Source organism: Ambystoma mexicanum, chromosome 5q (assembly GCF_040938575.1).
Source record: "Ambystoma mexicanum isolate Mex_15411 chromosome 5q, UKY_AmexF1_1, whole genome shotgun sequence".
NCBI classification, from domain to species: Eukaryota; Metazoa; Chordata; class Amphibia; order Caudata; family Ambystomatidae; genus Ambystoma; species Ambystoma mexicanum.
The window spans coordinates 886880134-886905702 of NC_090933.1; the positions used below are offsets into that span (position 1 = coordinate 886880134).

Sequence of the window (25569 nt, forward strand, 5' to 3'; positions counted from 1 at the left end):
GAACAGGCACTGGGAATGTTTGTCGCCCATGTAAACATTCCCCAAACCACAGTCGGGGAAAAGCTTGAAATGGGAAGGGAAATCCTTCTTCTCGTCCGACATGATCCACGCGGTGTAGGCCTGAAGAATCTTCTGGAAGCTTCCACAAAGAAATTCGATGAACTCCGTCCTTGAGGGGCACTGAAGAATCCGAAAAGCGGGTCCCCGTTAATCGGAAGGATGATCAATGGAGCACACAGGCTCGATTGACCGAAAAATAGAGTATAACTCTTCCAAAAAGTAAAAATCGCAGTAAAAGCTTGAGAGCTAAGCACAAGGACTCCCACACTTGAACGTGCAGTAAAACAGCTCAATGAGCTCAGTGATTGGTTGTTAAGAGAAAGACAGTTCAGAAAAGAAATTGAAACTGATTTTTTCATTACCGAGGATTCCCAGCCTAACGATGGGGAATATTCATGAGCATGTGAATCCATGCCAGACCCCATGCTGGAGAATAGGCACATCCATGCAGCAACTTGTAAACGTGAGAATTACATACCAGCTTGGTGTGAAGGAAGGAGGTGTGCTGCGGGCACTTTTGGAGGACCGGCAGAGCACCCGTAGAAGCAGCAGATCCAGTCATGCAGGTAAGCAGCATTCTCCAGTCCAGGCCAAAGAGAGAAGCCGACAGGTGAGCGCATAGCTGACAGAAATGCTGGAGGAAGGTCCGCGGCGTGAAGCAGGCCATCCCGAAGAGGAAGCTTCATCACAGAGACACGCCACGGGTCGGGGATGCTGCAAATCATTGGTGAGTCTGGCCAGAGCCATTGGGGACCTCTGGACATACCGACAGGCATGTAAACAAGTAAATATTTGAACACCGACAAGATAAGGTGCAACGACAAAACGAACAAGTCCCTATGTATGAGATGTAAATGTGGGAAAAGTTGTAACAAGTATTAGCTTAAGCAAGAAATGGAAATACAGCGAAGTGATACAAACTGTGGCATATTAATAGACAGTGAAATTGATAAGAAGTCCTGGTGAAAGGAGTACACCAAGCAGTTGACATTGGGGTGTGGGGGGGCAGAGATAACAGTCAGAGAATTACATCAGGGGATTGGTAGGACCCCACAGATGGAATCCTGGCACAAAAGTATACCAGGCAACCCACAAAAAGCATAAGAAGTTGTAAGACATTGTGGCAAGATACCCGGCAGGGGAGTCTACCAGGTGATTTAGAAAGCCCAAAGAGGAATTCCTGGCAGCCAAATAGACCAGGCACTTTGAAACTGAATTTGAACTTTAAAATTCTGGGAAGAAACCTGGAGATCCACCAAATCTGGAGAAAGGAAGCATATTGTGAAATTCATCTTGTGAATAATAACTTTTATGGATCAGTACAAAGAAACCCAGCAAGAGCTGAATATTATAGAATATATATTGTTTGCAGAAGAACTTTCTGAACCTAATTTAAAGAACCAAAGAAACTGTTGTTTGAAAGAGACACTTGGCATCCAACCGAAACATCAAGAAACTGCAAAGATTGAAGCTCCAGCAGAGATCTTGGCTTGTGTCTTGCTGCAAGGATTGTATTTATGGATACTTGAAAATAACATTAATTCCATTAATCAAACTGGCTTTCGGAGTGGGGGATGGTTTGGTTAACCCTGCTTCAGTTCCACCTAAACTGGGGAATGTGCCATTTCAATGGATTGCATGTGCTGATCATGATTTAAACTCCAAAAAGCGGGTGGGGTGAGCTTCCCTGTTCTAGCCTCCAAACTTTGAAATAAGCTTCCCACTCCTATCAGAACTGTACCATTGTTCCAAGCCTTCAAGAACAACGCTAAAACTTGGCTGTTCTCCCATGATTTATGAGACCCTCACTATCTAGTACTCTTGTGTGTTTTAGGCCATGCTTATACACCTCACTGTACTTACACTACAATCTGCTATGGCACTCTTTCTGTACATCTCGGTATATTACTGTATATTGTGTGTAATTTCTTTGTAATTAATTAATTCTGTACTTAATGTAATGTAATTACTTGCTGTAACAGGTCTTCAAGAGTATGCGCCTGGTTGCCCATGGGCCTGGTTATTTGCGCTTTATAAATAAATAAAATACAAATAAAATACAAATACAAATGTCATTTTGGGCTGGCTGCTCTGTCAGCGGATTTCAATCGTCTTTGGACAGCCTAGCAAGATTAACACTGGGAAGTCCAAAATTATGGAGTTTATTATTTTTTGACTCATCCTTAAGTTGGAAAGTCCATATTGATTGTGTTGAAACCAGGAACAGCTAATTGGTGCTATTTGGCAGCTTTCTCGACAATGTGGGGGATAGTCTGTGGGAAATATTCTACATTTATATCGGCTAAAGATCCTTCCTGTTATTATGTATGGCTCTGAGATCTGGGGATACAAAAGACTGGGTGAAATGGAATGCCTTTAGCGTAATGCTCTGAGAAGATTGTTCCGCCAGATGCACCCCGATTAAATTTACTTTTCTGGAATTCAACCTTACCAGACCAAGTTAAAAATGTTATTCCGGCACCATTTGCTTATTTAGACAAATTGTTAGCTCTTCTTCTGAGTCTATACCTATTCTTCTGGGGCATGTCATAGTATCATGTAAATCACTCATGTGTAATAGTTCTTTACTTCGTTTGCAGAAGTGTTGGGACCAATGGGTCCTCTTACTACCGAACAATTTCATCACTGTGTCCCACTCCATTTTTCAAAGTAGAGTTCACAATATTGTCAACTCATATAGCTGGGAACAGTCTTTGGTAAATGTGGCAACCAAAAGCTTGGCTGGGCGTTTCGTACATTACATCATTAACAGTGAGAAAACTCTGAAATAGATTGTATCATATTTAGGTAATCACATAGTCTGGGACTACTTGAAAATTAAATGTAATGAGGCCCATTCTTGGGAGGTTGTTGGAACCTGGTAACATACTCCAAGTAGTGAGAGGTTATGTTGTCTATGTGGTGTTAGCAAAGTTGAACGTTTAAAACATTTACTTTTAAAGTGCAATCACCTGTCTGTACTTAACATTGGTTATTTTAAAGTGGTAGGACTAACACAAGTAGACAAAGCCAATTGTGAAACAATCTCCAATATTTTTATGAATGGAAACAATGAGACTTGTATTTATTTTTTAACAACATTTTGGCATAGAACATTGCACATTTTAAAAACTCTGGAAACAATATATTTCACTTAGTGTTATTAAAGTGATTCAAGTTTATTATTTATTTATTGCATTTATTGACAGCAGCCAAACCCTTAAGTATCACAGCGCTGGTACAACTTAGTGAAGCGAACAACAAAGTACAGAGCACAAGGTTTAAACAGAAATCGGGAAGGGGAATGCGAAATCATAGATGTAACCCGCTTTCAGACGTATAGGTTAAATATTTCTATTTGGAATTTCTCTTTTTTTCTTTATTCTTTTTTGGACGTTATAAGTATAATTTTAATTGTGATGTATTAAAAGTTGACTGTTACCTGCAGAACACTTAATTTAAAAATGAAAATATGATATTGGACAAAAAGATATTGTTGGGAGACTATATGGGTGCCTTCAAAATGTTCCACTAACAAGTTCGGCAAACTAGGCGCAAAAGCTGCCCCATAGAGGTACCCTTGATTTGCTTAAAGAAAATATGGAACAAGTTCCTTACCTGTAACTGTTGTTCTCCAGCATGGGTCTGGCATGGATTCACATGCTCATGAATATTCCCCGTCAGGCTGGGAATCCTCGGTAAAAGAAAAAACTGTTTTACTTTTGTTTATAAACGGTCATTCTCCTATAAACCAATCACTGAGCTCTGGGTCATACTGCCCCCAGCCAATGACTGCCCTCTCCCTAAGCCTCTGGCAGCCATCTTCAGATTTGGTAGCACGTAAAGTGGCAGTATGACCAAGAAGAGTCGCAGAGGGGCAGGAGAGAGGGTTTGTATGTGAATCCATGCCAGACCCATGCTGGAGAACAACAGTTACAGGTAAGTAACTTGTTCCTTCTCAAGCATCGGCTCTGGCATGGATTCACATGCTCATGAATAAAAGAATACATAGCAGTGCATACATGCACAACCACGGGAGGTGGCAAGGCTCAACAGAAGCAATTACTCTTACCTTACCTCCTCACCAGGCTCACCTTCAAGCAAACAGGTTGCATAGGATTGCTTGGCCAACTCTGGAATTCCTGTTGATGCAGTCGAATTTCGTGAAGGTGTGCCTAGAACTCCACGTAGCAGCCCTGCAGATTTCCAGCAGGGGCACACCAGACAGGAAGGCCTTTGTTGCAGCGATCGCTCTGGTAGAATGGGATCTCGGACGGCCAGGCAGCGGTCAGTTGGTCAACCAGCGACAATGAGTGATGCAGCCGGACAGCCACCTGGAAATGGAAGCCTTGGACAAGGCATTCCCATGGTTCACAGGACCAAAGTTCACAAATAGCTGTGAAGTCTCCCGGAAACTCTTTGTGCGGGCCACATATAACTTTAGCGCTCTTGAAACATCCAGCGAGTGCGAAGTCCGTTCTGCCGGCAACGAAGGAGTTGGAAAAAACACAGGTAACACCAAGGGCTTGTTGAGATGAAATTCCGATGGAACCTTGGGCATAAAGGAGGGGTGCGTCCGCAGCACCAGCCTTGTCTTGTGGAAAGTCAAGTAAGGGCACTTACAGGACAGGGCCTGGATCTCACCTACTCTCCTGGCAGGGGAGAGCCTTGAACTGGTAGTGCTTTCCTTGTACGATGAAGCACAGGAACTTTTAATGTTATTATAGAATGGGGACGTGGAAGTACGCGTCCAACAGATCCAACAACGACAGAAAGTCTCCTTCCTCCAGTTGGCCGAGCATGTGCTGCAACCTGACCATCCTGAAATTTTGGGACTTAATGAACTTGTTGAAATCATTGGAATTAATATGGCCATTCTTATATGCTTTTTCCATAATTCTGGAAATAGATGTACCGAAGCTAGAAGTAGGATCTTTTTGAAGCATTACACACTGTGAGGGTTGTCTAAAGGCTTCCTGATCATATTGTTAGATATTCTGAATGACAATTCCCCCAACCTTATCGGTGGGCTTAATTATAATGGTGTCATCGTGTTTTAATGTTTTCAAAGCTAAATATTCATCTTTAATAAGACTATATCTTACATGATGTTTAAGGGACAGAACTTTCTCAACTCCTTTGGTGACAGCTGATTCGAAAGCAAGTACTTCTCTGGGCATATCTTTAGTTGGTGGAATTAAAGAGGACTTGGGTCAAAATTCGGAAATAGTATTAGAGGGCTCATTTACCTCAGAATCCCCAAAGAAAACATGGAGCAGGATTTTCCTCAAGAATTGACCTATCTTAATTTCAATAAGGTAGTCGGATGGAACCCGACTCATACGAAGGACTAGCCTTTGTTCAACAAGTCAAGTTCTGCTTCCGTCACAAGTCTGTCTGATAAATTAAATACAGCATTATCTAGTATGGATATGTTTATCTCCGATACTATCTGCGGCAGGTCCTGAACTCTCCTGGTGGGGTGTATGTGGTTGGGTGGGCACATTTCATTCCCAACTACTCCCCCTTCTGTTGCCACGTTGGCCTCTGTGTTCTAAAAAAGGGCGTGCATCATCTCCCTGAGACTACCCCGCATATGAAGTGGTGGCATAATCCTGCTCATTTTCTGAATTAGAGGAAGTATCTGAGAAAGCCACCCACTTTTTTCACGGCTGAAACCCATTCTCATAATATCTACCTGTGTCTAGGTACGTAGTCATCAGTTAGATTCAAACAGACCAATTATTTCTTAAAGTTCATGAGACCCTTACGTTTTTACATCTTTTTGTTTGTGGTGAATGTTTTAAATTCATCGAGTTGTTTCTGTATATATTCCAATTTATCTTTAATATCTTATCTGGGGTCAGAGTTAAAAGCCAATTTGGCTTTTTCTATCTCAATGGGCATTTTCTGACTTACTTTTTGTGCTAATTCACTAAAACGATACCTTCTAATCAGTATTGCCCAAAAATAACCTTTTGATTGGAGCCCCCAAGGTATAATATTGCCCATTAAATATTTTTTGAGTATATGTCCATGCATTTCAGTGCAAAACATTTTTTTCTTTAATCTTAAGAGACTATCACTAATGATTTTACTCATGATATTCCCATCGTTTAGCACTGTGTCAAAAAATGACAGACCCCTAATCAATTCAGCAAATTGTTCTTCTGACTAGGCAAAGCCTTCCATACTTTTAATGTATTGAAAACAGTGATTTGACTCAAATACACCCTCAACCAGCTGAAAAGCTGCACTGATATGGCTATACAACACCAGGGTACCATGATCTAAGAAAAGAGTGCACAGAAATAGAACAACAAAATAACACTAGTTCTCCTTAATTGCATACTATAAAGTTACATGTTGAATTCACTATTTAAGTAGTTTCTTATTAAAACATATTTTCAAACAAACCCTGACCACCACTTTCATTATTACTAAACACAGGGCTGCCAGACCTAAAGGTAAAGATCTTAATCCTAGTAAGGTAATATATAAACGCCTTTCAATCAATCTCAAAGAATTAGAAATGCATGCAGTTTCTTTAAAAAAATGCATACTAAATGCCAAAATCTTTTGGTTTTGGAACACACATCAACCAATTCTAACACATAAGCGGCTAAACACATTCAAATGACAAATACAAATATTTGAGAAACAAGTACATACAATAGCTGTAAAAGAAAACAATAAATTGATAGTCAATTATGGATCACATAGCCCAGAATCCAATGCACTTAAGTGTGCACATACATCTATGTAGAAGGTCACAGTTTAGTACTCCATGATGACTGGCTGATGTGTTGGCTGGATTCAAGCATGTGACCCTGCGCCCTCCACTCACTGAGTTATTCTGCCAGTTGCTATCTCGATGGGTTCATGCAACTGATGCTCATATGGGCATCTAACCTGTGGGTCATAGGTTTAAACCCCAATAAGATTGCACACAGACTTCGCCGAAGAGGTAATCTACCTACATGAAGGCAACATTGACTTAAGAACCTACTGCATTTGTGCATCTGTCCCATTGGAAGGAGGCCACGACTGGCCAGATGCGGACCGAAGAGTCTACTCATCTGCCTACTACTAAGCCGCCTGGTGAGTTTGTCGTGCTTTGTGCAGTTCTCTGTCTCTCTCCCTCTTTCTTTCCATCTCTTTGCTCTCTCCCTCCATCCATTCATCCATGGTGCTCTCCATCTCACCTATTTACTCCAACTGCTACTCTATCACTTATCCTACCTCCCTCTAGCAACATGGAAGGAAAAAGGTAGAAAAAGATCTGCTGGTCTCCGATACAGGCCTGCCCATTGCCGACACCTATGTCAATGCTTCTTCCAGGCAGACCGTCAATGAGATCCTCTTTGCTGTTCCCTCCCCTGACCTAAGGACTACACATATGGTCTTTGTCCTCCCTCGTCGTCTCCCATTAATGGAGGCACCAGATGGGAAGTACTCTTGGCGGGCTTCTCATCCTCTAGGTGCATCATTAATGTCTATCACAATGGCATAATCAAGGCCCAGGGCTCTCAGCCCAACCTTCTCCTTCATGATGGGTGTCATCCGTCTCATCAACTTCCTCCCTTCTCCCGCCACACCTCCGGTGGCCATCCCCACTGCCCTTTCTCCACATCTGAAGGACCTACCACAGAAGACCTTGAAAGGTGGTAACCAGGTCCACCTTGCTACCCTCAACTCTCGCTCTGCCATCAAACACGCCTCTGATATCAGTCTCCTTCTCGAAGACTTTGACCTCCACGTTCTCGCCCTCACTGAGACGTGGTTCACTAACAGCTCTGTCACTGCTTTTGAAACACTCCTAACGGAGGGTTACAAGATCCTCTCCAAGCCCAGGCCAAACCAGTCTGAAGGCTGAGAGGCCTTGATCTTCCCTGACTGGATCCCTGCTACTATCACTCCCACTCAATCCTACTCCTCCTTTGAATGCCTCATATGGAGGCTCGGCGTATCTCCTACTCTTTTGTTACCCACTAAACAACCCCTGATCCGGTCGCCCTCTTCTTCTCGGAGTGGTCTGAGCTCACCTCTTCTTTTTTGCCTCCATCTTCAAATGTCTCCTCAGTGACTTCAATATTCAACTTGACTCTCCCGAGGTGGCCACAGGACTCTTACGCAACCTCTGACGTTCTCTCCCTCACCATTCATCCCTCTGGTCTGACGCACTCTGCCAGACATTCCTTGGATGCTCTCACCTCCTCAGTCATTCCTATCCCCAACCCTCTCACTATTCCTCTCTTCTGGTCTGACCATTCCCTCCTGTCTTATCTTGATATCTTTGTCCCCCTGCTAAACCTCTGCCCGTCTCCTCTGTAATTCGACCAAAGAAACGAGTGTCAGTTGCTGCCTTTGCTGCAGCTTTCATTCCACCTCCTACCATGGACTCCCACACTCACTATGCCCTTGCTAATCTTCACCTTTCTATCACCAACACCCTGGATATCCTTGCCCCGGTCACGAGGATCCGAATGAAACCTGGCTCCAAGCGCAACACCTGCTCTGGCACCAACGTAGCCTCTCTGAAACAGAAGTGCAGAGTGGCTGAGCAGAAGTGGCGGGCATCCGACACATCCTCTGACAAACTGGCCGGTCGCCTGCTCCAAAGGCAATACAGACTCTCTATTCACTTGAAGAAGAGGGCTCACATCCAAGCCTGCATCTCCGGGGTCACTAACAACTCTGGCGAACTGTTTAAAATCTACAAGGAGCTCGCCAATCCTGCTGCAGTCTCCACATCTCCCCTGCCACCCCTGACCCTCTGTACCTCTCTGGCCTCCCGCTGGACATTCTGTCCGTACTCTCGTCTTCCTCCCCTCCCCTCTCCAGTTGCCATTCCTCCCTTGACTCCCCTCTCCCCTTCCCTACTTCTCTCCCATAGTACCATAAGAGGTCTCTAGACTAGTCATCTCTATGAAAGTCTCCTCCAAACAGGTGCTCTCCTGCTCCTCCAGAACTATCAAGGACAAAATTACCTCCCTTGTGCCTGCCCTGGCTGATTTCAGTAGCCACTGCTTTGCCTCTCGCTCCTTCTCTCTTCCCCTCAAGCACTCCCTTGTGCATCCCCTCCTTAAAAACCCCTCTTCAAACGCCTTCTACTCTGCTAACTATCACCATATCTCCATCACCCCCTCCTGGGCAAACTCCTGGAGAAGATGGCCATCTCCTAACTGACCCAACACACCAAACCTGTCGGTTGTCTCCATGACCACCAGTCTGGCTTCAGAGCTGCCTGAGGCACGGAAACTGATCTACTGACTTTCTCTTTAATCTTGACCCTAACTCTCCATCAGTTCTAATCCTCCTGGATCTTTCCTCTACCTTCGACACAGTCAATCATGCCATCCTGACAAATCGGCTTGGTGAAAACATGGGCACCTCGGGCCTGGCTGACCACCTTTCTCTCTAACCGACCTTCGCAGGTTCAACTTGGCCCTTTTCTCTACCCTATCACACTCTCCACTTGCGGCGTCCCACAAGGATGTATCCTCTCGCCATATACCTTGCCGCTTTGGCCCACTTGATCTCTTCCCTCCTCTCTCATCGCCTTAATGCCAGTAAGACTGAGATCCTTTTCATTGGGACCCCAGCTCCCACCTTCCCTCTGGCCACCCTTTATGGGTCCCCTCCCCTCACCCTCTTGTGAGGCAAAAAACCTTGGGGTCATCTTTGATTCCTCACACCTTCTCTCCTCACATCGCAGACCTTGCCAAGAAGACTATCAGCTGCACCTCCTCAGTGGCATTTTCCCTTTCGCCACCTTCCCCGGAAACTCAATGTCTCCAGAGCTCCGATCCTCTCTAGGCTTGACTACTGTAATAGCCTCTTACTTTCCCTTCATCCCTTCTAATCCAGTATGGGACTGCAAGACTTATTATTGGCCTCAAACGCAGGGACCCCATCTTTCCAGCCCTAATTTCTCTCCACTGGCTCCTGGTTGCTGCTAGAATCAAAGTCACGACCCTCTGCATCACCCACAAGGGTTTCTGGGGTCTGGGCCCCTTCTACATCCAACTCTCTCTCACCCTTTCTCAACTGTAAGCTGGACTTCCTTTGCATCTTGTACTCATGGTGGCCCCGAATCATGCTGTTCCCATCTTCATCTTGTATCCTGGCTTGAAACATTATGTGTTACTACTGACTTCTGCAATTGTACTCGCTCTCCCCTCTTGCTTCGCCACTCTTTTTGACTGCTTACTCCCTGTTCTCTCATCCCCTCCCCTCCCCTCTCCCTTTTCCTATCTCCTCCCCTTACTTTCTTCTATGCACTTACTCTACCAGAATTGTCCCTGGACCTAGTATTATGCACTTGCACTATCTGAAATTTCGTTTAGCAGAGTACGATAGTTATTTCACATCCTTACTGTTTGTGGCCTGTAAGAATGTTGTATTTTACCTTGTTCCCTCCCTTGCCTTGAAGCACTTTGAAAAACATTGTGTATAGGCGCTATATAAATAAACTATCATATCATAAATACCTCCCCGCTAGAGCCCTTCAGTCTGCCAGCTCCAACTCTCTGCAAATTAGACGCTTCTCTACACAAAGAGTGGGGGGTAGATGTCTCTCCTCTGCAGGAGGCTCCTTCTGGAATGGTCTCCCTGCCCCTCTCAGGCTTGAGCCGGATCTTCTCAAGTTCCGAAAGCGCAAGACCTTTCTTTTCTCCTCATCCTTTTGCCTCATTGACTGGCTGCCTAGTTCCCTCTAAGTACTACAAGGCTCCAGCCCCCCACCCAGTCCACCCTTCCCTGTAGTTACTATCTGCATTCCCTGACACTTGCCCTCTGGCCTCCCCTTAGCACTTGCACTAAGCCTCGTCACCCTTTTCCCGTCCCACATTAGCACTTGTTTCTGCCCAGACTTTCACTCCCATGCTTCTTGTTTTTGTACCTGCAGAATCCAAATGTCTCAAGGCCTAGTAGGGCCATTATTGTATCTTTCTCACTTGTCTAACCCCCGACAAATGTATTAAGTGACCAACTAGAATCCCAATTGGTGCAACAGTTTCATGATGTAACGAGAACACAACTACTGCAGGAAACAGTGGCTCTATGTACAAAATCTTCCTGGTTTCTGAGGGGTTAGTTTTGACTGAAAAGTCTTCTTCAGGGCCGAATGACCACGATCATTCCGCCATGACTAGATATAGCGAAGTTTAAGAACTCAAAAACTTCAACCAGTCGGTCGTAAGACAATCCCTGCAGCAAAAATAAGACCTAATAATGCAATGAACTGCAAACATCTGATAACCCCTGGAGTTGAATGCACCACAGTGCCCAAGTGAAAGGAATCATCACACAAGTGTGCCCTACACCAAACTACATGAGTGACCCATTTAAAAAAACAGCAAAAATTACCTAAAGAAAGATTTTTCTAGGAATGACAGGTTCCGTAATAGATGAAGTCCACACGTTTAGCACTATAATACAAAAAAAAGAAAGAACCTGTGACCTATTTGAAAGGTCACTTATGCCGTGCCTTACGGGGCTATGGACTGCACAAACCTACCTTCATTAAAGGGGAATCCGTCCCTACTTTGATAAAAGGGTGCAAGAAGGAGGATGACACAACTGTGGCATTTTTGGGGCTAAAGACTTATTTAAATCGGAAAGCAAAATAAAACATGTCCCTATTACTAAGAGTGGTTTCCCTGCCTCAACTAAAGAAATAAGGTGATTGTCAGGATGTCTGTCAAAGTAAAAGTGTCCACCGTCATGTGTCAAGAAAACCTTACTTCTGTCCCCTACACTAGAAACTAAAGAATATGTCAATACTGTTATAGTTCCAGTAGAGAGGCTCCCTTCTCCTGGGTTATGATTAAAGTTCCACACAATACCTCCTTGGTTGGCCAAGAGAATGCCTACCTTCTCCTGGCACTTGGTCTCAGTCTCAAATAGCCCGGTGGAATGCCCCCCTTCCCCAGGAATGTTGGACCTTACTCCCACAGTCCCAATTATCAGTAGAATGACTCCCTTCTCCAGGTAATCTTACAACTGTCTCTTACAATCATAGGGAATGACTCCCTTCTTCCCCTGGTCCTCGCTTCATTAGGCTTCACAACTACAACACCCAACTCTTAGGAGGGTCTGCGACCCTAGTTTCTCTTCTCTGGTTTGGCCCAATGGGTTCACTTCCCTGAAAAGTGCTGCCACAATGAAAATGACGTATACCCCCCTCTGTTGGTTTGGGTCCCAGACCCTGGGTTCTCTTTTTCTTTGTAATGCTCTGAAATATGGCTTTAGGGAGAAAGGAAGCACAAGGAGAGTGGATTTGTGGATTTGAAGCCTTGATTTACCAGTTAAGGAGTCTTGAGATCTGGCTGTGGCATAGAATGAATTACTTTGTATACTGGGTTGCTAGAAAACCAATGATACCATTAAAGATTGCCCTTGTGTAAAAAACAAAAAAGGTAGGCGTTACAAGAGTATGCACACTAGACAAACTATGGAGACACCCCCCATACCCAAATCTCTGCCTTTACATGTAGATTCCCTGGGTGAACACGGACCACCGAACGATGACAGCTGTATTGCACTGGCCCAACTAGTATGAAAATCCCCAAACCCCTTGTCACCTATAATGACAGAGCCAATGATACAAACACCAGGTGCCAAGTGGGATAGATGACTGTACAAGCTGTTCATAGTCATGTATCTGACTTTTGACACTGCCACCCATCTGTCCCCGCTAAAGACAGCTAATCTCCATAAAAAGTCCATAGGTCACTTTTCTTAGCAGACCCAAACTTCACCATATTCGAGCCAGGCCCCACACAGCTTAGCCTTTTCCCTCGTTCCCTTCCTTGTCAAAGGACCATAGGAACACTCAAGGTTCTTCTTTAAAAAGATTTACCAGTAAAGGGCGTTTAGACTAAAAATAACAGGCGAATCAATATCCAATTACAAGTGGATGATTAATGTAACTTTTTACTCTCTTGCTCCTATTTCCACCTCAAAACTTGAATTGGTTTCTAGGTGATGCCTACTATTTGTATATATAATGTGGTGACCAACTGAACATGCAGCAACTAGTATATGGATCAAACAGACTTCATTCTTGCCAGGATAACACTACATGTACTAGGTATTTGCCTGCAACTTAAAGAGATTTTCTAAGGAAAAGTCTCCAGATGGGTCTCCGGGATGTAGACCCAGAAGGCTATTTGTAATTCCAGGGATATAGTGTCAAGTTCATTTCCAGGGATATAATACCCATCTTATCTGGGTGTCTCTTCTCCTTAATGGACTCGGGCAGCTCCAGTCTCCTTGGCTGGTTCTGTCTCTCAGGTCCTTTAGCTCCCTCAGCAGTGTGTGGTTTTTCAGTCTGCAGACATTTGCTCTCTCTCTCGCCTGTCTCGTGCTCCCTTTTCCACTGTGTTGTCTCCCTCTCCTAAACAGGTCTGTGTGAAATGTATATAACAAAATGCCTATTGTACCTCTACACTACTTCTTAGCAGTTTGAAATTGGCCTGGGGTCTTTAAATGGCTCAACGGTATTTCCCATGTATGCTGCAGTCCCATTAAATGACGCAGTGGCCATTTTGGTGTCAGGCAAATGAAATAATGACCTGGCACCCACCCCACCCTATACCCGCCCAAACCCCCCACCCCCAGGGTTGTCAATGGGCTCCCCCGATAAGGGACAAGATTCATGAGCCTTGCCGGTTTCAGTCTTGTTACGAGAGAGGCTTGACACGTGCAGGACATCTATGGAAGTATGGCTCTTTTCTCTCTAAACCCGTCTTGGATGGTATCCAGTAATATTACCTCCACACAAATGGTTAACATACATGTAGTCGCTGGGAAAAGGGCGTGGTGACATTATGTATGTTGACCATTTCTGAGGGAAGCAGGGATGTCCCCTGCTCGCCTTGGGGAAAACAGAAAAAACATTTATTTTTTTAAAACAGGGGTTGCAGGGGTGTCCCCCGCAGGTTCACAGTAATAATGTTGCAGCAAACCACAGCCTTTTTGCAGCGACTTTTTAGCCACAAAGGCTTTTTGCAGGGACATTATCACATGGAACCTCTTGGATGAGGCATTGGGGGAGGGGGGGGGGGGGGTGGATCTGATGACGAATTTCATGTGTTTGCAATTAAAGGGGTTCCTCCCAGACCACATTTAGAATAAGCTTCTGAGTCATACCTTAACGTCTTTTGAACGGGTTTAAGATTCGCACATGGGTTCCAGGGGCCTGATCACAAAGCTTTATCTAGCCTTACTAGAAACAAACAATACATCTTTGCAGAGGGCCAAACGGCACTGGGCATGTGACATTCTCTCTCTGAAGGGAAGCGATCCCTGGCCATGGATACGTCGACAGTCATGGTCTACCTCCATGGCAATGCAATATAAGAAGCATGGCTATAGGTTGTTGCAACAGTGGCACTTTTCTCCGGACATTCTCTCCAAGATGTTTCTGGGATCTAGCCCTTTGTGTTGGAGGGGATGAGATCATGTTGGCACTTACTGGCATGTCTGGTGGTACTGTCCGGCAATTCAGACTTCTGGAAAGAGATTCTGGCCTGGGTGAGGATGTGGACTGAATTGAGAGACCTTTGTCTCCTTTGTTGCTTCTTTTTGGGGTTGGAAGACTATGGCAAGACTTATACCAGACTCCTACATGTGGTAGCCAATTTGCTCCTAGCTACTATAGCATGTATAACGCTATATTGGAAGAAACAGCATCCGCCCAAACATAGGGAATCATACAACATTTATGACATGGAGATGCTCACGGCAGCTTTATCCGAGTCATAGGACGGTATGGAAATTAAGTGGCCCCCCTTCTTAGCATACTATGACCGACATAAAATATTAGACCCATCAGGGTCCCCCCCAAGACCAAGCATAGTACTCTAACTATTTCCTTTATTGGACTATAAGGGGTTATTCATTGATTACTCCCCTTCATTGTGCCGGGTGTATGTAAACATGTAGTATCTGACGACCCCAAACGATATCTGGGTGTTTTAATTGTAACTGGTTAATTAATATGGTGCAATGTCAGCGGCAACTGTAAAGCTTCTATTGGAACATTCAGCGATTACTGTCCTTTTAATTTCTTCCCCTGTATTTTGATGGTCCGCTTATACGGCAGGGGTGGGAGGGATAAAAAGTTATAAAATGTTCGGAAGGTCTTTTGTGTTTTAATATTATGTGCCTGTTTCAGATTGTACTATTTCTTTTTTGTATTCTTGTGGGAAAGAATCGTGACAACAATGGAGTGTTGGTGTAATTTTGACTTTATGTGTAAAATGTGATGATATAAATGTACCCCATGCTTATTCCTTTCCTGGGGTTGACGCCGGACTTGATTTGTTGTGTTGAAGACTTAACTTCCCCTATTGTAAGACCTACTGAATAAAACATTTAAATAAAAATAAAAATGAAATAAAAGGGCTAAGCCTCACTTTAATCTACATTGCCTAAAAAAGAGATGAGGAACTCACAAGAAGCCTTAGTTGACTCTTGTTGTAGGATGCTGAATCCGGTTTGTTGTGGCAGTTTAAGAGTGGTGCAAATTTAGCATCTATTTTCTGTTCAGATTTAACTCTCAATAGCTTCTCACAAAAGCAATTTGAAAAGGGTAACATTAGAAGTGCTGGTCTTATGTAAATGTTTAGTAAGTATGTAGGCTAATTTATAAAGTGCAAATCTAGCGGACGAGAAAGAGCGCTGATGAAGAGTGAGAAGCACAGTGAGGGGAGTTTGTACAAATGACGGGATACAGATTCATTCTAATGAGTAGGGGTAGGACGAGAGTGGATGGTCCACTTTTGAAAATGATATCCAATGATGACTCTAGCATACTTTCAAGAAAAAGTGTACACAATTGCCTCACTCAAAAATAAATATACTAGTGGGACTATCACGACATTCATTATACAGCATTTTGACATACCTTTGAAACCAGTTCCTTTGTTCGAAAGAATTTTTCCCTGGCCTTTTCATAAGCAGAGGAGTCTGTGGAGCCCTGCTGGAAGTACATAGTACCTAAATCGTAAGAAACCTGTAAAAATATTTAAACAACCACTTAGGCTTTAATCTGATACATTATATACACCAAACGCAGAATGTTGCCAAATAGATTTAGAAGATCTAAAACTCAAGGTAAGAATAAAGATTTACAACATTTAAATGCATGCCAGTGCAAGGATACCCCCATAAGAATCCACATGGAATAATAAAGGACAACACATGTAGTAATCAAACAGGGTGCAAAATTTGCATTCACTACTTGCCAATGACTACTGATAATGGACTCTTGCGAGTATTAAATGAAGTGCTATCTGTATTATAAAATTGAGGTGGTGAGTGACTTTTTTTGGGGTTGGCTAGTACCTTGCAACTTGACATTTTTACCCATGAATTAGTTGTATTGCTGGTGACCACTATAATGGCAATATAGTAGGGATAACAATATATTAACTATAATGCCAATGAAGTTGGGATACCACATTAAACCAGACCTATGGAGAAATTAGATTAAGACAACACATGCTCTTTGAGTATCACATTTTGAAAACAAACTACTTTTAGCAAAAAAGAGCTGGATGGATCTTTGCCCAATCTCCGACAGCCGAAGTGCTGCTAAAATATATAAGACAAAAAAAAAATTCTAAAACAAAATTACGTCTTAGAATATACTTTGTATATTGATTTTTCAATTTCATCTTTCTCATTCAATACCTGTAAACTACAATGATTGTGAGTGCGACTTTCAGAGTGAGAGTGTGTTGGGTAGTGAGAATTAATGCATGTTTGTCAGGAAATGTAACTGGTGCCTGAGTGTTTCTAGTCCTATTTCAGGTCCTGAGTCATGCTGGGCTTTGCCTGCGTGCCCTATATGCCCTCCTCCCAGCATAAATGCTAATATTAAATTTGTTTCATACTATCTTTAGGGTGCTGTTATGCTATGTTACAGTATGCTTTGTCCGATATGCTGGGATATTCCACGTTTTGTTATGCTACCCCAGGATATGTTTGTTATGTACATCCAGTTTTGGAATGCTATGCTATGTTATTAGGTATCTAAGACATGTAATGTAACGTTGGTCTGTTAGGATTACAAATAAATAGCCCTTTTTCATGTACATCTTCCCTTTGCTTTGGTTCCACCTTCGCTGACAAGCTACAATGTTACTTCCACTTACGTCTTCACTCAATTTCTTTTTTTTACTTTTTGTTAGGACAGTTTTTCTGAAGTGCTACCCACTTCTTCAAAACCATTCAACTGAGGCAGTACAAGACTCCACTCTTAGTGTAAGACTGTACCACCTGAGTACATGGCAGCGTAGGCAGAGCAGCCAGGCTTATCTTAGGAGGGAGAGAGGGCAGTAGATACAGTACAAGTGAAATTGTAATACAAATGATCAAAAGAAACACTGAAACACTATGTATTGTGAAAATAAAGGATTTATTTAAATAAAGGTAGGCCCAGATAAATCTAGGCGTTAAGTAAGTAGTAACACATTATATGAAATCACAATATAAAAACACAACACTATGCTTGAAAGCACACAGGCCCAAGTATAAACCTTATTTGGAACACCTAACAGTAGTTCTAGGGAAGTCAAAACCTTGTTATACACATTGAGTATAGGTCAAGCCTATTCTTTGGGAGCAAAAGACCAAATGGTTACTTTCAGATTACTTTTGGTAATACAAGGGCAGTAGGCCCTTCCAGTTGTACTGTGACTCTTGGAACAAATCACAAACAGTCAACTGGACAATATACTTTTTGGTGAATAGTGAAACACTTATTATAGGTGCAGTAGAAACCTATAACCAATTTTGTCATAACACAGTTATACCAGGTGAGTAAAACCTAAGGATGTAATATACAAATACAGATGCTTTGGAAATCAGGGAACCCCAGATTGAGGTAAGCAATAACTCTGGTAACTTGTTTTGGATGGCACAAGCTAACACAAGGTAAGTAAAACCCACTTACTTTAACTTCACAATGAAGGGGAAAGTAAAACCCAATGTCACACTTTACTGAAAAGTTATTCTAGGTAGGCAACAACCTAAGGTAGACTTATTAAGGACAGGCTAGCAGCAAGTCAGGGGAAGCAAGACCCAGTTGGGGGGACACTCACAGTTATCCTAACAGGACTAACCTGGAGATACCAACAGTTGGAGGACACTCATACAATTACCCTACAGGAATAATCTGGTGAAACCAACACATTACTTTTGTAAAGAGGCACAACCTAATCACAGGAGAGTAAAAATACCACCATATCTACTTTCTATTAGACTGGCAAAACAGTGGATAAGGAGGAAAAGAAGTTAACCATACTTTTAAGAATAGTGCATCACACATTCAAGATCAGTAAGAATTTTTTTAACTGTTCACTCTTAGAAGAACAAGTTACTTTCTTACCTGGTAACTTTCTTCCGACGGGATGGTCCGACGACGTATTCCATATCTATGATGGATAATGTCCGCAGCACAGCTGCGGACATTACCTGTCATAGATATGGGATACGCCGGAGGACCCAATCCCCTCAAATTACAGTTACCAACCAACTCTTTACAAGTAAGTAAAACACTTGATTTCTTTTCTAGGCAGAAGTCCCAATCCCTTCAAAGTCTTTCCCTTATTATTGGAGCATGAGTGTTCTCAGTGGCAGAAGGGGGGGTCACTAGGACTAGTGACCAACAGGCAGTGTTAGAATAAGTTCTTTAGTAGCAAAAGTCAGAGTTCCTTAGGAAAACTGGGCAAACAGGTGAGTACTTTACTTCTAGGGTTAGAAGAGGGTCCAGGGGCTTCACAGAAGACATCCCAGCAGGATTCTAGCAGTGGGACTGGGTGCACTGGATGAGGGACCTCCCAATCACAGAAGACACCCCAAAGCTACACAGAAATCCCAACAGGCTTAAGGTAAGTATATACCCAAGCCAACACAGTACCTCAGCAATGAAGAAGAGATTGCAGCAGGAGAACTTGAGGGACTGCAGCCAAATACCCGGTCAGTGGATTCCTTGTCCTGGAGACTGAACACAAGACCTCAGAAGGGACTTTGCAGCAGGGATCGATGAAGGCTCTAGGCAAGATTTCCCTCACGGCTGAATGCGGTTCTGCGGGTTTGGCGCCTTTTCAAGGAGCACAGAAGACGACAGAAAATCGCGGTTGAATTCTCATCGTTTAAAAAGTCCAGCAATCTTGTGAGGGGACTTTTCAGACTTGATTCGTTTCTCTGGAGATACACCCTGATGCCCACAAAGTTTCAGCGAGATTCGAAATTCGGAAGACCGTGCACCGCACAGTGGCTGGAGGTCCCAGGGTATTGGGGTATTGCAAGAACGCAAGGTCGCAGCACCCGCGGGATAGTTCAAAATGCACGTCTTCTTGAGTCTAGTGGGTCTCATCAGGCTCTGGGTTCGGGTCGTTGTTTTCGGAGACCCCAGGTCGATTGGAAGGAAGGGCTGAAGCAGGCTCCGGTTACACAGCAGGCTCTCCGGTCGCTGGAAATCATTCCCGCCGCTTTTCCTTCGTCGTCCACTTCGGTTTTCTGTTTCAGTGGTCGACATGACTTCAGCTTCCAGGTTTCCAGTATTTATCAGGAACTACAGCACAACCTCTGCATTCTCTCCCTGCATTTTACAAGAAAGGGGCGTCTGGTTGTCCAATCAGGACAGCCAGCCCCCCACTGGGATTTGTCCCAGTTGAAGGAAGGCGTAAGACAAAGGATGAGGGAGGTTTGGACTCCTACCCCACTTCCTGTGCTTACAGACTGACTGGAGCCTGGGCGGGGTTTCCAGGGGACTCCCACCAAAGACAAAACAAAGGAATTTCCCACCCTGGATGTCAGGGGAAGGAACAAGAAATGACAAGAAACACTAAAATGGCAGAAAAAGATGACAGGGGCCATTTTGGTAAAATGAGCACCCTTAGGTGCCTTTATTGCAGCTGTGATTACAGCCGGCGGTAAAGGTGCACCAAATTAGTAAAAGGTATCACTGCCATCAACCATTAAAGGTAAGCTTGTCACTGTAACAGAATTGTTACAGTTTTAATGTAAAAGGGGATACATTGCATCTCCCCAGCACTCCACATAAGTTGGGGTGTGCTGGTTTCACAGAATAAAATGTAAAAGGGATCCGAAGATCCTTTCTACCCTTGGGAACTGTAGTTCACTCAAGGTTAGCACAAGAAAGTTAAATGGGGAGCCCCTAGGGAAACCCAGCAACAACGGGCACTTATTGCCAATAAGTTGTTAGACATGATAACTTTAAAAAGACACTATGGAGCGTCAAAACATGACACCCATAAAAAAGAGTTAAAGATTAGGTGAGTGTGGAAAAAGGTTCCCACTCACTGAGTTATTAATGAAAAGTATCCCACTAGAAAAGCAAAAGGTTCTGGAGTTGAACCAGGAAAGGAAGATTCACCAGCTCTGTGGAAATCTTACCCAACACTTTTCTCTTAGTTTCAATTTTGCAACCAAATTGCAGGTTTTCATTTTAAGGAGATTTGCTCCTTTTTGGTTTACTTATTTCCTTTTCCCATGAGATTGTATGCGCATTGGTTATACTAGCTTATTGTGTCATGGTTTGTTATTTAGTTCCATAATACGACACTAAATGGAGCAATGATATTTACTTCTACTAACAACCTAAGACTGTAACAGGAAATAAATTGTCAATGTATTATGATTACGTAGACTTCATGAACATTAATTCTTGTTAAGAACAGAGGTCACAACTGCAATACATTGCTTCTGCATAAATAGTTGTGTCTCAACTCTCTATGCTCACTCCACCTTTTAGCACCGAGGTCTGTCAAAGGCTCTTGGGTCAGTAGAATCATGGGGTGACGAGCAAGGCCTGAACCATATTATTATCTCTTAAACAGTGAAGAACGTCAGAGGAAACACAAATATGTATACAGGTTGTCCCATGCAAGTAAGACTGTGGTCTTCTGACCAACTGCCCTAATGTACAGCAGTTCTGATTCAGGTGGTTGCCCTGAAGGAATCATACAGTCACAGTTTCTGGATGAACAGCCTGTAAATGTGGTTGGTGAATGACCCTCCTGGGAATCGTTGGCTTAGCCTCCAAATGACAAGTTGATTCATTCCCCATGTGTTACAGATGAATTTATAGGCTGCAATCCCTTGTCAGGCACTCCAGCCAAGGGTAGATGTGTCCCCACTGAGTCAATAGCCCTCCCATGCTCAATATTTCCGTAGAAACAAAATTAAACACAAAAAAAAGGAACGGCCATGTGTGCTATGAATGCACCCAACCTCTACATATAGGCTTTTGAGGAGATGCATGTATATCCCCACAGGCAACATATGCCAACCTCTGGTAATACCATGGAAATAATGTATAACTGATGCACTTGTGATGTGGGAGAGCACAACAGACAAGACTATTTCCTTTGTGAACTGATCATCTCTGAGATTTCACATCTTAAGATCACACATTCAAACAGCAACAAGTCGATCAATATGTTTGACATTACAATGTTTGAATGCTTCCCCAGGCACCCCAATTCCCCAGCCTCACCACACAGAAATATGCAGAAAGGAGCACCAGCAAAGGTGGAACCAGAGGGCCTAGACGGCTTCCGGAGCCTGGGCAAGTAGAGCCGCAGCACAGATATAAACAAAATAGACCACCAGAGACTTATAATGGTGCAAGGAGGAGCTCTTGACAAGACTACACTTACCTTGGGGGTTAACGCACAGCGGGCCCCTAATAAACTGACAGTTTGCAGAGCAGTCCGTCATCATTGCCACACAGCGGCCTCGCACAGAGAAAATGTGCGGGGCTTAACCTCCTCTTTGGAATTTCCTGTGATTGTAACAACTCGGCGGGTAAGACGGGGCCAGCTTGGCCAGGGTAGGCAAACCAATCAAGAGGATGAGGAGGATTAGAATGGCAGCAGGACGTTGTGGGTTGGAGTGTGGAGGAGATTTTTGGAAAATGCGGAGATATGGTAGGCGAGAACAAGTGGCTCCGAGTAGTGAGTGTGTTTGCAAGGCTAGTGAATGAGATTGTTACAATAAGTGGGAAGTGGTTGTGAGAGTGAAAAGAGTATGACTGGGGAGAAGGTGTGGAGTAGTAGTGTGTAGGCGGGAGTAGTGTGGAGAAGGTAGTAGTAGGAGTGAGACATCAAAGGGACAGAGGAGAAAAGTGTGAGGAGTAGAGGGAGTGATGCTGGGTGGAGTTGAGCGCAAGAGTAGATAGGGGAATAGTGTACAGAGACAGGGAGTGGAACATCACAGCGTGATGGAGTTAATTAAGTAGAGCTTCTGAAAGGCACATCCCCAGAACCTCTGGTGGATACTAACAAAAGTGGTGGTGTAGGGCTAGTTTATAAAGTCCCGGAGGAGTCTAGATAGGGATAGCAATTGCTTTAGGTTTCCCCCACTAGCAGGATAGAAAATAGACAGAAGGGGCCATTAGTCTCTATATGCTAACTCGGACTAGGGACACCTGGGATAAGGTGGTAGACTACTTCTAGACGAGGGAGGGATGGGCCTTAGCAACCTGCCAAATAAATTAATATAAACCCTGGAATGGTCTCTGGGAGTTGGAACATTCTTTGAGCCACCCGTGAGGGCAAGGTACACCCGATACCACAGGGCTATAGTAGCCTCTAAGTGACTCACTTGCATATTTTTGTGCAACACCTCTGGGGCCAATATATAAATAAACATACAAGTATACAACTCTGCAAAGAATACACTGGAAGTTTGCAGCGGTTTCAATTAATAGAGCATCCCACCTATGAAGTCAATATTCTACAAGGCCCCTCAAGTGACCATTGGCACATACACAATGGAAGTAATATACGCACATGCCTTTATGTGTCCCATGTTCACTAAAGCATAAATGAACACAGAAAAATGTTGTCCAGACACTGGATACCAGATGCATCCAAAAACGAACAAGTTACTTACCTGAAACTATTGTTCTCCAGCATGGGTCTGGCATGGATTCACATGCTCATGAATATTCCCTGTCGCCAGGCTGGGAATCCTCAGTAAAAAGAAAAACAGTTTCACTCACTTACAATCTGTATTTTTCCCATAAACCAATCAGTGTCTGTTAGGTCACCCCAGAACTTTTTTGCTTTACTGGTGGGATATGCTTCCTTACACCTCTGAGTGGGCTCTGTCAGTGGCAACCTTTTTCCACACTCACAGAATCTTTTACTCTTTTAGTTTATAGACTATCCCTAGTGTCTTTTTAAAGTTATCCTCTAACAACTTTTTGGCAATAAGTGCCTGTTGTTGCACGGTTGCCGTAAGTGCTCCACTGTTAAACTTTCTCTGCCTAACCTTGAGAGAACTACAGTTCCCAAGGGTAGAAAGGATCTGTGGATCCCCTTTACATTTAGTAAGGTGAAACCAGCACACCCCACCATATGTGGAGTGCTGGGGAGATACAATGTATCCCCTTCACACTATAACAGTAACAATTCTGTTACAGGGGCAAGCTTACCTTTAATGGCTGGTGGCAGTGATACCTTGTATTAATTTGGTGCACCTTCACCGCAGGCTGTGTTCACAGCTGCAGTAAAGGTACCCAAGGGTGCTCATTTTACCAAAATGGTCCCGGTCTTCTTTTTTCGCCATTTTAGTGTTTGTCCTTTCTTGTTCCTTCCCCCGACATCCAGGGTGGGAGATTTATTTTGTGATTTGGTTTATCCTCGGCAGGAGTCCCCTGGACTCCCTGCCCAGCTTCCAGTCTGTCTGTGAAGGCAGGAAGCGAGGGAGGAGTCCAAAACTCTGCAGCCCTTTGTCTTCCTCTTTGCCTGAATGGGAACAAATCCCACTGGGGGGCTGGCTGTCCTGATTGGACAACCAGAGCGCCCCTTCTTGTAAAATGCAGGGAGAGAATGCAGAAGTTGTGCTGTAGTTCCTGTTAAATACTGCGAACCTGTAAGATTAATACAAGTCGACCACTGGAAACAAAACCAAAGAGGATGAAGGAAAAGCAGCTGAAACTATTTCCAGCGACCTGAGAGCCTCCTGTGTAACCGGAGCCTGTTGTAGCCCTTCCTTCCAACCGACCTGAAGACTCAGAAAACGACGACCCCGACTCATAGCCTGGTGTGACCCACTAGACTCAAGAGGACCTGCATTTTGAGCCATCCCATGCATTTCTGCGACCTTGCGGGCTGCAATATTACAATACCCTGGGACCTTACGCCACTGTGTGGTGCACTGTCTTCTGAATTCTTAATCTCACAGAAATTTCGTGAGCATGCTGGTGTATCTTCAGAGACACTAATCAAGTCCGAAAAGTCCCCTCAACAGAGTGCTGGACCTTTGTAATGACGAGAATTCAACTGCGATTTTCTGTCTTCTGTGCTCCTTGAAAAGGCACCAAATCCACAGAACCGCATTCAGCTGCAAGGAAAACCTTGCCTAGAGCCTTCTTCATTGATCCCTGCTCAAGCTTCCTTCTGATGTCCTGCGTTCAGTTACCATGGCAAGCAATCCACTGACCGGGTATTTGGCTGCAGATCCTGATGTCCTCTTGCAGCAAAATCTTCTTCAATGCTGAGGAACTGTGGGTATGTGCTTACCTTAAGTCTTTTGGGATTTCTGTGTAGCTGTGGGGTGTTTTCAGTGATGGGGAGGCCTCTCATCCAGTGCACCCAGTCCCACTACTAGAATCCGGCTAGCGTGTCTTCTGTGAAGCCCCTGGACCCTCTTCTAACCCTAGAAGTAAAGTACTCACCTGTTTGCCCAGTCTTCCTAAGGAACTCTGACTTTAGCTACTTAAGAACCTATTCTGACACCGTCTGTTGGTCACTAGTCTCTAGTGACCCTTCTGCCACTGTGAACACCATGCTCCAAGAATAAGGGAAATACTTTTTAGGGTTTGGGCCTTTTGCCTAGAAAAGAAAATAAGTGTTTACAAGTTACTTGTAAAGAGTTGGTTGGTAACCGTAACTTAAGAGTGAACAGTTACAAGTTCTTACCTTGGATGTGTGATGCACTATTCTTAAATGGTTAACATCTTTCTTTCCTTAGTAACCGTTTTGCCATTCTAATAGAAAGTAGATGGAAAGGTATATTACTCACCTGTGATTTGGTTGTACCTCTTCCCAAAAGTAATGTGTTGGTTTCACCAGATTATTCATGTTAGGATAATTATATGATTGTCCCTCAACTGGGTCTTGCTTCCCCTGACTTGCTGCTAGCCTGTCCAGAATAAGTCTGTATTGGGTTGTTGCCTACCTAGAACAACTGAGTCAATCAGTAAAATGTAACATTAGGGACTTTGCTTTCCCTGTACTGTTGTAGACAGACATAAGAAGAGTTTTTGGTTCTTGTCCCTCATAAGCAGTGGTCTAAGTGTACGACATGAATGAGTGAACTATGTTCCCTGCTGGCCTGCCTTGCTTCCCACAAACCCCATCACCACACCCCTTCCAACGCACAATACAAACCCCCAAACACATGCACCTGCTGTTTAAGGTGCAGTGAACTGAAAGTGCAAGTTTCAACTTCTTACAC

At 43.8% G+C, this 25569-nt stretch overlaps 1 protein-coding gene across 2 annotated transcripts in view; it reads right to left on the reverse strand.

The window, feature by feature from the left end:
• The window catches only part of INTS8 (integrator complex subunit 8), a 2196017-nt gene that overhangs the window by 1650106 nt on the left and 520342 nt on the right, over positions 1 to 25569 (reverse strand). For both annotated transcript variants that reach the window (XM_069621379.1, XM_069621380.1), the window contains exon 8: positions 15977 to 16084. In XM_069621379.1, coding sequence (XP_069477480.1) covers positions 15977 to 16084 — 108 coding nt within the window. The remainder of the gene's footprint in view (positions 1 to 15976; positions 16085 to 25569) is intronic.